The sequence below is a fragment of the Megalobrama amblycephala genome, linkage group LG15 (assembly GCF_018812025.1).
Source record: "Megalobrama amblycephala isolate DHTTF-2021 linkage group LG15, ASM1881202v1, whole genome shotgun sequence".
Lineage (NCBI taxonomy): Eukaryota > Metazoa > Chordata > Actinopteri > Cypriniformes > Xenocyprididae > Megalobrama > Megalobrama amblycephala.
In genome coordinates this window covers 32,999,922-33,012,436 of record NC_063058.1, presented here as the reverse complement: position 1 = coordinate 33,012,436, position 12,515 = coordinate 32,999,922, and the positions used below count along the sequence as shown (strand labels likewise).

Genomic DNA, 12,515 nt, shown 5'->3' with positions numbered 1-12,515 from the left:
TAATATTGTGAAATATTATTACAATTTAAAATAACTGTTTTCTATTTGAATATATTTCACAAAGTAATTTATTCCTGTGATCAAAGCTGAATTTTCAGCATCATTACTCCAGTCTTCAGTGTCACATGATCCTTCAGAAATCATTCTAATATGCTGATCTGCTGCTCAAGAAACATTTAATGTGTACAATTGTACAAAATATTTGTGTACAATATTTTTTTTCAGGATTATTTGATGAATAGAAAGTTCAAAAGAACAGTGTTGATCTGAAATCTAATCTTTTGTAACATTATAAATGTCTTTACTGCCACTTTTGATTGATTTAATGCATCCTTGCTGAATAAAAGTATTCATTTCTTTCATTTCTTTTCAAAAAAATAAAAATAAAAATTCTTACTGACCCCAAACTTTTGAACGGTAGTGTATAATGCTACAGAAGCTTTGTATTTCAGATAAATGCTGTTCTTTTGAACTTTCTATTCATCAAGGAATCCTGAAAAAAAAAAGTACACAACTGTTTTCAACATTGAAAATAATCATAAATGTTTCTTGAGCAGCAGATCAGCATATTAGAATGATTTCTCAAGGATCATGTGACACTGAAGACTGGAGTAACGATGCTGAAAATTCAGCTTTGATCACAGGAATAAATTACTTTGTCAAATATATTCAAATAGAAAACAGTTATTTTAAATTGTAATAATATTTCACAATATTACTGTTTTTTACTGTATTTTTAATTAAATAAATGTAGCCTTGGTGAGCAGACGAAACTTCTTTTAAAAACATTAAAAATCTTAGTGGTTCCAAACTTTTGGACTGTACTGTAAATAACATTTTATTCCTGAAAACATTGTGAAAGCATTTTCTGTCAGTTGACATTATTTTCTGATTTATATAGTGATAAAAGAGCGTCAATAAAATGAAAAAATTATTCAGACTTTATTCAAGTCTTCTGATTTCTGTCCTGGAAATGTATGCAAATTAGCTCATATTTTGCATTTGCATATGTAAAACATATCAGAAGACTTGTAATCCAAAATAAAGGTGATTAATCGACTTAGGAAATGATATTGGTTACTTTTTTTACCCTGTACATCTGTTGTCTTGGCTTGAGTAATATTTTGTTAATAAATGAAAAATAAACCATTTTTAAAAAATATTTTATTTAAAGAAAGTGTTGACTATGATGTGGATTATTAATAATTCTAACTTTGTACATTTTCACTGTATATTTTAAAATATGAAATATTCAGTGTTTATTAAAGACATTTGAATGCGACTCAGTTTCTGCAGTCGAGCGCCGCCTGCAGGAAGAAAAGTTCCTCTCATTAGCTGACAACATTTAAACAGGGTAAAGCAGGGCTGCACATGGACATGGTCAGTTTAGCATCCGTTCTTTGCGTTTTATTTACAAGTAAATAAATAATTTAACGTTTTAAAGTATAATTGCCTTCTTCTGTCATTAATTGCAGGCGAAATTCCTCAGTCAAGATCAAATCAACGGTAAGTACCACCATGAAAAAATACTATAGTAAAGAACTTGTATTAATTTGTTGTGGTAATTGTGGCAATATAACAACTATAGTAATATTTACAAATTACGTTCTACAACTATAGGGTATATTATACTACAATACACTAGTTTACTGTAGTAAAAACTAAAGTATACTACAGTATTTATTACAGTTTGTCACTTCACTATAGTTAATACTACAGTATGCTGTTGCATTCATTAACAAAGTGTTGTAAATACTATAATATATACAGTATACTACAATTTACTATAGTATTTTAGACCGAGGCTATAGGTTTATTGTTTATTGTCAGGCACTGTAAGAATAATTACTAATCTGATTAGATAGATAAATTCGATAAACACAAGCCAAATACATGTTAATATAGAAATTCAGCCACTTTTACATGAACACTTTATAATAGCTTTCATTAACACACACATATATATATATATATATATATATATATATATATATACACATTATATAAATATATATTGGTGCTATAATGTGAGGTTATTATAAAGCATTGCTCTGATGCTGAAGCTTTTCAATAGATTTTATTCTTCCACTGAAGACAAAATGGCATTTGTTGCGGTCACTTCACTTCAACTGACCGATTACTGCAGCACAAACACAGTGTGGATCCTCTGATGCATAAAGAGAGAGAGAGAGAGAGAGAGAGAGAGAGAGCTGAACATGGGCCTCAACAAAATATGAGGATAAAAACAAGATGACAGACGGATGATGCAGTTTAAACACAAAGATATAAACTGCAGAAATGAGAGGAAATCTTGAACGCTTCAGCGTGTCGTACTGTCTGGCTTTGATTCATTCGTCCACCTGCTGTTGTTGATAATGCTGTAATCTTGATTCCCTCTTAAACAGGTTGTCTCAGTTAGTGCCAGAACAAATCCTTCCTTTGGGATTAAAGAGATTCTTTGCCAATCCTTATAAAAAATAAACATTCGTATCTGTCATTTGGATACATTTTAAACTAAAACATCTGATTTTACTTCTAAGTTAACTTAGTTAAGGGGTGCTTTCTACTCTGATGTTGTGTTTCAAAGGTTTGCATGCTACACTTCTGTGTATATTAATATGTTTTGACCTCATTCAGAGTATAAGGAGTGTTTTTCGCTGTACGACCAGAAGCGCAGGGGTAAAATGAAGGCGGAGGATCTGTTGACGGTCATGAGATCTCTGGGATGCTGTCCGACCTGACAGAGCTCGACAGACACTTACTGACACATAAAATAGGTATAGTATATCCGCTAAATTTGTTAAATGGGTTGCAAGCTACAAAATTATGGTTGTTTCCAAATGGGTTTCCTAAACTCCTCCCCTTCTGCTCCCCACCTGTCAGTCAAACAGATAGCCCCGCCCCAAACTTTTTCATTTTAAAATAGTCCTCGTGAAAGAGTTATAATCGATGAACCAAACCGACCAGCTAAGAGTTGAAACACATTACAAACTTTGAACCAAAAAATATTTGAAAATCAGACTGGCTTTAATGAGGAAAAGAACTACAATTCCATTAAGCATTGCAAATATGTTAAAGATGTTGATTATGTATATAGAAACAATATATTTTATGTTTATTGCTAAATATGCATATATATAGACCAATATTTGTAACATAGGAGTTGTTCGCTAAAGAGTTTTTTTTGGCACAATTTGCTTATTGCGATTCTTTATTTGCTGGAGATTGTTTTGCAGAATCATGGGTAATGTAGTTTTTCACCGGGAATTCTGCTGTTGAACATGATTATTTAAAAATAATGCAAACAGATTGCTTTAACAGAAGCATATACCATTGATTAACAACTTTGGTCTATCAAAAAAATAAAAGCCCTTTCACACTGAGCATGACGCAATAAAGTGAAGCGAATTCACAGTGAATGCAAAGCTACAGCTACAGTTAGCATCACAATAGAATATTTATCGACAGAATATTTATCGTCATAATCATATATCTATTTGGAAGAAACATTTCTCTCAGTTGTTTATGTGCAGAACTCAAAACGAGGAAGGGGAGGAGTTATGATGATCATGTGATATGATTGACAGATCTAGAGCGAATGAGCACTATAACACACGTGCACCCGGAAGAAAACAGACACACGGCGCTCTGTATGCCGTTGCAAACTCATCAGATCGCACAATTCAGTGGAAAATGACTAGAAATGATATTCTGTATAAAGAAATATGAAGTAAACATGTGAGAATAAATCGGTTCTTCTCAGACATAACAAGAACTTAAAGGGATATTTCACCCAAAAAATGAAAATTATCCAATGATTTAGTCACTCTCAAGCCATCCTATTTGTATATATCTATCTTCTTTCAGACGAACACAATCGGAGATATATTGAAAAATATCCTGGCTCTTCTAAGCTTTATTAGGGCAGTGAATGGGGGGCCAAAAAAGTGCATCCATCCATCATAGAAATAATCCATACGGCTCCATATTTAATAATTATTAACTATAAATTTCCGCAGGCCATCGTACTCATGTATTTCCAGCAGACCTCTGACCGAAGAAGATCATATACACCTACACTGCAAAATCCCCAGAGTTAAATCAGCTCTGCTCAGAGAACATATGGTCCCTCTCTACATAGAGTTAAAATAACACAAAAGCATAAAGTTAATGAGATAATATGCTGTTTGTGGAGTTGTTTAATTTAATGTCTTTTATCTTCAGCTGATTACATCTAAAGCCCCGGGTATACTTCAGCACACCCTGGCCGCGTGCAGCCCAAATTTCGAGACCGCGCGGACAGTCCGTGTGCAACAGCGCATGCGCAAGCAGTATAGAAGAGTCCACTAGGTGGCGATACGCACAGTACTGAGCACAGTGTTCAGCCGTCGAAGAAGTGTGTGAAAAGACCGGTTTAAAAACAACACGCTTGAAAAAACAGAAAACATGACAATGGACAGCGAACGTTGACCAGCGTTTGAGCGAAGAGGTTAGAAAGTACCCACATTTGTACAATTCGTGTTTGAAAGAGTACAAAGACATGTTTAGGGTGGCAAATTCATGGAGGAAAGATAAGTCAAGTCAAGTCAAGTCAAATTTATTTATATAGCGCTTTTACAATTGGTAATTGTTTCAAAGCAGCTTTACATATTAGAAGCACAGAAAAAAGGGAAGTGGTTAAAAATAAGCTGTACAAACAAGCGTGGTAATATGTAACATATACAAGATGGTGCTACATTAAGCCAATGTCGGCTGACTCCCAGGGGTGGAAAAAACCCCCTAGGAGAAAAACCCAGCGTGCTAACACTGGGAAAAAAGTCCTAGGAGGGAAAAAACCCCTTGGAAGATATATATAATATATGTAAATGGATATGGAGATCAAAATCTGAATTATACATTTTTATTATAGAGATTAAAAATAGATTATATATAAATATATGTAAGCGGATACGGGGATTAAAAATCAGAATTATAGATGCAGCCAGAACTGGATCTGTAGGCCCATTGTCTCCTGGGCTACGTTGTAGTCAGGTCCAGACACAGGTTCTCCATCTGATCTGGATACGGCCTGGATCCAGCACCCGGAAAACCTCAGGATAAGCAGAGAGACTGATATTAGCGTAGATGCCATTCTTATTCTGATGTACAGGTATATCTAGTGTTATAGGAAATGTTCTCGGTTCCGGCCGACCTAATTATTGCAGCGTAACAATCCTTTAACGGATTTGAAAAATGTAAATGTATTGATAATGTGTTATGTGTATGCAAGAGCAAAGAGATGTGTTTTTAGTCTAGATTTAAACTGACAGAGTGTGTCTGCTTCCCGAACAATGCTAGGAAGATTGTTCCAGAGTTTAGGTGCTAAATAGGAAAAGGATCTGCCGCCTTCAGTTGATTTTGATATTCTGGGTATTATCAACTGGCCTGAATTCTGAGATCGCAATAAACGTGAAGGACTATAATGCATTAAGAGCTCACTTAGGTACTGGGGAGATAAACCATTTAGAGCTTTATAAGTAAGTAGCAAGATTTTAAAATCTATACGATGTTTAATAGGGAGTTCTGTCAATGTAATGTTGACAGAACTGGGCTAATATGGTCATACTTTCTGGTTCTAGTAAGAACTCTAGCTGCCGCATTTTGGACCAACTGTAGTCTGTTTAAAAGCCGAGCAGAACAACCACCCAGTAGAGCGTTACAATAATCTAGCCTTGAGGTCATGAACGCATGAACCAACTGTTCCGCATTTGTCATTGAGAGCATATGTCGTAATTTAGATATATTTTTTAGATGGAAGAAGGCGGTTTTACAGATACTAGAAACATGACTTTCAAATGAAAGATTGGTATCGAATCTTTCATTAAAAGTAAAAATATGGGAAAGGATGCACTACTTTCCTTCTCCGATCATGCCCAGTGAATGTCCCGTTGATGACTAGTGCTGTCTGGTAGAGCATAGAAAAAAACTGTACTGCGCATGTGTCGAACGCGGTCATCCGCACGCATCCGTTTTGTAGTATACTTTGAAAGTTTCGCGGACGTGACTGCGGGCGCGGAAAGTGAAGTATACCCGGGGCTTAAGGCTGCAGCTGGAAGTCATTTGTAGTTATTATGTTTCTCTTCAGTGATTCTGCTTGTTAACAGCAGGTGTTCATCACTAATGCTCAATCATAACTTAATTAATCACTTAATTATCTCATTAACTTTAACTCTGCTTCAGTGTTACTTTAACACTATATAGAGCGGGACCATATGTAATCTGAGCAGAGTTGGTTTAACTCTGGGGATTTTGCTGTGTAGGATGGCTTGAGGATGAGTAAATCATGGGATAATTTTCATTTTTGGCTGAACTATCCCTTTAACATCCATTCTCTTCTCTCTTCCGGAAAACATTTCTTCGGTGCTTCCACTGTTTTCAAAACATGGGCACATGATCTAAAGCTCAAATCTAATTGGACGGCCTGTTTCATGGGGAAAAAATTGGCACTGGTAGGAAAAAAAACCTTTGATCGTGCCCAGTGTGAATGGCTCCATAGGGATAAATTGTTTCGATTCAAGAGCATCATCGCGTCATACATCCGCATCACTTAATCACACTAAGTGTGAAAGGCACTATAGATGACAAAATTAAAAAAGTTTTCATTAAAAATCAATTCCCCTGTTTAGAAAATGAATGGGATTTTACTTCTCCATTGTCTGAGTGCAGGTGGCTCATTGAAAACAATCACTGACTGACTTACAGTGAACATTAAAACAAGATACTGGAAGTATTTGAACATCCAAACAAATGACTCACATCAGTGTTAAGTTATCAGCTGGATGTCCTCCTAAACTTCCAAGCCCCAGGTAAAGTCAACAGTGTAAACTTTGCTTACTAAGTAAAATAAACTGGAAATCTGTAGGAGTGCGCGGATGAAACTCAACAATAACAACCGCAGACCTCAACATCCAGATAAGGATGTTTATAGAGTAGCCTGGAAGAAAAACAGAGCACTGGAAGTACCACGCTACACTTCCAGAAGGATTTTTATTGGAAAGGAGAGATATATGAGCTGACATCACATGATGAAATTCTTGACAAATGTGATGAAATGCACTAAATATAAACCTGACGTTCAGCATGTCAGACGTGATCAAGCGGCTTCTGTATGCGAAGCTTTTTGGCAAAGTGCTTTGACTCTGTCTGTCCCAGATAAGAGCGGCGAGTTGGACTTCTCCACGTTTCTCAGTGTGATGCATGCGCAGATCCGGCAGGAAAACCCACGGGTCGAGATCCTGCAGGCCGCGAGGCTGATGGACACGGAGAAACGAGGCTTCATCGTGGCGACGGAGCTCAGAGCCAGACTGACGGGCTTTGGAGAACGACTCGCAGATCAAGAAGGTATAGTGCGCTCTCAAGTCCTTCTGGGAAGGCCGTATTTACGAGTTGGGAAGTCGTTAAGTAACTTTCGTGGGAGCAAGATGGCGGTGTACCTCCTCTTAATTGACTACACAAAATACAGCAAGGTTTTTAAACTCTACTTCTAGAAAATGAAGAACCAAAAAGTGCAACAGGTGTGTTTGGCTTTTTCATGTTTTTAATTTAACTCTCGCAAGTCCCAAAGAAAATCCTGAGCTTCCCACTTTGTTCATGTACGTTCAACTCGTAAATATGATTTTTCCAACTCAACTTGAACGCAGGATTCAACCAAAACACACAGGAGAGGTAGAACTACATTACCCACAATGCATCAGATATTGGATATTCCTACAATATCTCTGACTTACAACAATAAAAGTGTTTCTATTTTGAATATAATAACAAAATACCAATGCTAGATTGTCAACAAAGTCTCAAAAGTCATGCAAAATAGGAACTTTGACTAATTTATGCATTTTATTAGGGTAAATTAAAATATATCACCACACTTTCCCCAGCAGATTAATCACGTTACACTAACTTTGTATTACAAGTTTTCTGAAAGGTTATGTTTGTTTATGCAAATGCGGCATTATCTAATTAAATATGGATTCATTTGCATAAAATTCCAGAAGAGAGATCTAAACATTGGATAAAGCCGGGTTCAACATTCTTGTTTAAATTTTGTCAAAATTATTAGAGGCGGTTTTGGTTTCTTCTTTTTATCACTCCATAAATCAGAAAATACAGCCAGAAAATAATAATTTTCAACATGTTTTTTGAAGAAAATCTTCAACAAATTAAGAGAATGATAAATTAACAAGATTCTCTGCAAAAAAAAAACTTTCAGAATATAAATAAGAGTAAAACTGTAAAGTTTGATGTATGTAAAGCTGCTGAAATGGACAAATAAACGCATTTTGATAAAACGGCCTTTAAAGATATGTATTGTAATTGGAAAATAGGTAATAAATTAAACACTTAAATGTATATTTTAGGTGTTTCCTTTCCTCTAATTTGAAAGAAGACTACTTTGGAAGCAAAATAGCCCAAAATCTCAAAAATGTCCAATGCATGGAGGGAAAAAACAGTAAAAAGTTGCACATTTTTATGTCAAATGCAAGGCTGCATATTGAAAACATCTGCAGTCCAGAAGCAGTTCAGAACACATCAGCATAGAAATGACTTGCTTAGCTAATTACTCATAATAATGATGTTTATGTCTCAGTTGACGAGCTGCTGAGTGAAGCCGGCGTGGCGTGTGACGGACAAATCCACTACGAGGACTTTGCAAAGATGGTGACGTTTCTGACGGTCGATGCAGAACAACCTTCAGAGCAGCAGTGAATCAGCAGCACAACGTCGATCAAGCTGAAAACCACAGATATCAAATCTTCCTAAAACAGCAAAAAATGAAATAACTACACAACCACGACCATATTTAACTGATAGACCACCTGCCAGACCGATTCAATCATTTACTAACCGTGGGATTGTTTTCAAAGTGACCAGATGTGTGTAAGTGATAAGTTGGTTTCTGACTTTCCAGAAACTTCAATACAGGTGAATATTTCAGATTATTGGTTTTGCATTTGAAATTATGATCATAGTGCCCTCTTGTGTTAATAGAGAATATTATTCTGTAGTTGTTGTGGTGTAAATCACATTTCACACAACAGAAATGAATTTTGTCTGGTTCAGAAACAATAAATGTGGATCACTGAATGCAAACAGCCTCTCTCTCTCTCTCTGTTAAAACAAGCTTTTAAGCAGTTTATTATAACCTATAAAAAGCAAGAACTCAAAGCAAACTGTTGTTTTGTGAACCAAACCATCTTTGCATGGTAAAGCTCATAAATTCCCCTGTTGTGCTGTTATCGTTTGCATTGGTTTATGTGTCTGTGTTGAGATAATAAAGCTGTTGCTTCAGTCTCGATTTACTCCCTAAACCACAGACCTGCTGTCAAATGTTAATTAAGATGGAATAACAGTAAAAGTTAACTTTGTAATTGTGTTTATGAGGAAAACAAACATCGCTATGATAAGACAGGACTTTATTATGCCCTTCAAATGGACAACATAGTAACACTGTTTACATTCATTTCCTTTCGGACCATCACCTTCACATGGTTGAGGTCACTGACACAGCTTTATTACACGTCAAATGAGCAATACATTTTAATTATTTCAGAATTTCCAGGCAATAAATTCAAACACCAAAAAGGAGGTCGGAAACCAGATATGAATAATGCATCGATTTCAAGTTGCTGCTTCATTTACAGTATGATCATTCATGAAATTAGAGCAATTATTTGCTATAAAAAAGCAACAAAATGTTACTCCCAACGTGAATAAAAGTGAAAAAATGGGGTTGGTTAAATATTTATAATAATTATATTTACTATTTTTTAGTTTATTTTATATTTTAACCTTTAATTTTTTTTAACCTGGAGCGCAATACTATTTTACTCCAAACGTGAAAAAAATGAGGTTTGTCCAAAAAAAAAAAAAAAAAAAAAATTATAATAACAACAATACATATTATATATATATATATATATATATATATATATATATATATATATATACACACACACATTATATATTTATATTTAAATATAAATATAATTATATTGAGCGACTGATTTTTCAATGCAACAGTATCTTCCTCCAAACATGAGTAAAAGTGGAAAATATAAAAAATGCAGTGCAGCTTAAGCCCAATATTTTATTTCGGTACTCTGTACATCCAGGTCAGCTTCACGCGCGCCTTTACACGGAATTAAACCAGTTTCGAAGAAGCGCTAAAAAAGCAGCGGACAAATGGCTTGCAAAGGACAATTCGGCACATTGTTCATGGAACAATTACAATAAAAAAAGAGATTTCCTCCAGTCTACCTCATAACGGCGCAGTCTGTGGACGGCAGCGCGTCGGTTTGCCCGTTCACCACCGACAATCTGTAGTCCTCGGTCTCCATCACGTTCAGCGGAATCGCCGCGTGACTGTCGTCGCGCGCCTTCGCGGTGCCGGAGAACGGGCGGATCTGACAGCTGTTGGCGATCGCCGGTGAGGAAATCCTCCAGAAGAAGTCCTTCAGCATTTTCCTGAACTCCCTGCGCATGAGGCAATACAGGACCGGGTTCAAGCAGCTATTCGAGTGCGCCAGGCAAACGGTGACCGGGAACACGTACGTGTGGAGCATGTAGTAGACTTTGTCCCACTGGATGACATTGAACTTGACCAGGACTCCCCAGAAGGTGATGGCGTGGTTGGGCAGCCAGCAGATGAAGAACGACAAGACCACGATCGTGACGGATTTGGTGACTCTGGACCTGCGCTTGGGGAGGTTGTTGTTCATGCTCCGCTGGCGGATGAGGCGCAACAGGAGCAGGTAACACACGATGGTGATGAGCATCGGCAACACGAAGCCCACCAGGATCTTCTGGAGGTGATAGATCGCGAGCCAGTCCTGGTCGCTGGGGAAGCGCAGCAGGCACAGCTTGACGCCGTTGATCGAGTTCACCCCGCTGAATATCGCCGTGGGCACCGAGGCCACCGTGGCCAGGAGCCACAGAAGCGCGCTGACCAGCTTCACCGAGCAGCGCGTGTTGCGCGTTCGGTCCTTGAGCGCGGACGCCACGGACCAGTAGCGCGTGACGCTCATGGCTGTGAGGAAGAACGCGCTCGCGTACACGTTCATCACGGTCACCGTGACCACCACCTTGCACATGACGTGTCCGAAGGGCCAGGTGAAGTCCAGCGCCGTGTCCACCGCCCAGAAGGGCAGCGTGAGGACGAACTGGAAGTCCGTGACCGCCAGGTTCATGATGAAGTAGTTGATGGTGGACTTCTTCCTCCCCTGTCGGACTTTCATGAGGAAGAAGACCAGCAGGTTCCCCACCAGACCCACCGCGCACACCACCGAGTACACGATGGAGATCATGACGCGCAGCTCCAGGTTTGCGGCCACGTCGATGTCCTCCTGGTTGCTTAAGAGGCTCAGCTCGGATCCGGAGCCGTTCGAGGCGCTCTGGTTCTCGGCCATCCTGTCCAGCCACGGCTCGGCGTCCGGTGCCCGGTGCAGCCCGGGTCTGTGGAGGGCTTGCATCGCGGGAAGGAACACTAGGAAAGCGGGTGAGGGTTCGGCGCCGCTTCCTGACACACCGGAGAGGCTGGAGACTCCCGCGCCATGACGGAGCCTCACTGTGCCGCTGCTGGTGCAGATGCTCCGCGCGGGACTTTATGAAACCTGCGCCACCTGATGCGCCGCCCACAGGGGGCGGGGTCACGAGGTTTGTCGCCCCTCCCTCAAGACTTACTTTATTTTACATATGTGCTGCTAAATATAGAGGTGAAACACATTACACGTGTGTATGAAATCATTCAAATCATTCAGGAATCGTACAGAAATAAGTGAAAGAATAAACACAGAAATAAATTAAATGGTCGTGCAACAGACTCAGGATTGTTTGGGTGCCAAAGAAACATATACAAATGTGTATATAAAACATTTGACATTCAATTTAGAAATATGAAGGATCAAAAACAATGGATAGATAAAGACTTTGACCTCTGCAGACTTCACAGACTGTCTAATCATTAATCTATAAAGCACTCATGAGACGGAGCAGACTGAGATGTTATAAAAGTTATCCTTGATCCCTTTCCTGGTTTGAACATTGTTTGTCTGCAAAAGAATCCATGTTTATTATAGTGTACAGTAGAGGTGGGACGAAATGCTCAGTCACAGATAAGCCACACTCTAAAAAATGCTGGGTTAAAAACAACCCAAGTTGGGTTAAATATGGACAAACCCAGCAGGTTGGGTTAAAGGACACCTATTATGCCCTCTTTAACAAGATGGTCTCTGGTCTGGTCAAGTTTCAGCTTAAAATACCTCACAAATTTGCCCCTATTTGGGGGTGAGCAAAACATGCCTTTACTATATTAATATATTGCTGGCTAAAAAAAAAATAAATCAAAAATTGGTTGAAAAAAAAAAATCCCATATTTAACCCAGCATTTCTTTTTGAGTGCATGCTTAAAATCCCCCTGTAGTTGATTATTTTTCTCCCTTAAGACTCATCTTTGATCATCAAAATGACATATTTAAACA

At 38.2% G+C, this 12,515-nt stretch overlaps 2 protein-coding genes across 2 annotated transcripts; one reads left to right on the top strand and one right to left on the bottom strand.

Moving 5' to 3' along the window:
• Positions 1-1,335: 1,335 nt before the first annotated feature.
• calml4b (calmodulin-like 4b) lies at positions 1,336-9,131 on the top strand. Its single transcript, XM_048159274.1, is given in 6 exon segments — positions 1,336-1,380; positions 1,476-1,506; positions 2,638-2,736; positions 2,739-2,777; positions 7,192-7,380; positions 8,627-9,131. Coding segments are annotated over 6 exon segments (486 nt in total). The 5' UTR covers positions 1,336-1,371; the 3' UTR covers positions 8,746-9,131.
• Positions 9,132-9,435: 304 nt separating this feature from the next.
• On the bottom strand, positions 9,436-12,132 carry rxfp3.3b (relaxin family peptide receptor 3.3b). The gene has a single exon (XM_048159272.1). The coding sequence runs from the start codon at positions 11,505-11,507 to the stop codon at positions 10,293-10,295; it is 1,215 nt and encodes a 404-aa protein (XP_048015229.1). The 5' UTR covers positions 11,508-12,132; the 3' UTR covers positions 9,436-10,292.
• Positions 12,133-12,515: the final 383 nt, after the last annotated feature.

Excerpts from the sequence above, each read along its gene's own strand:
- rxfp3.3b (XM_048159272.1), bottom strand. The coding sequence starts at position 11,507 with ATGCAAGCCCTCCACAGACCCGGGCTGCACCGGGCACCGGACGCCGAG.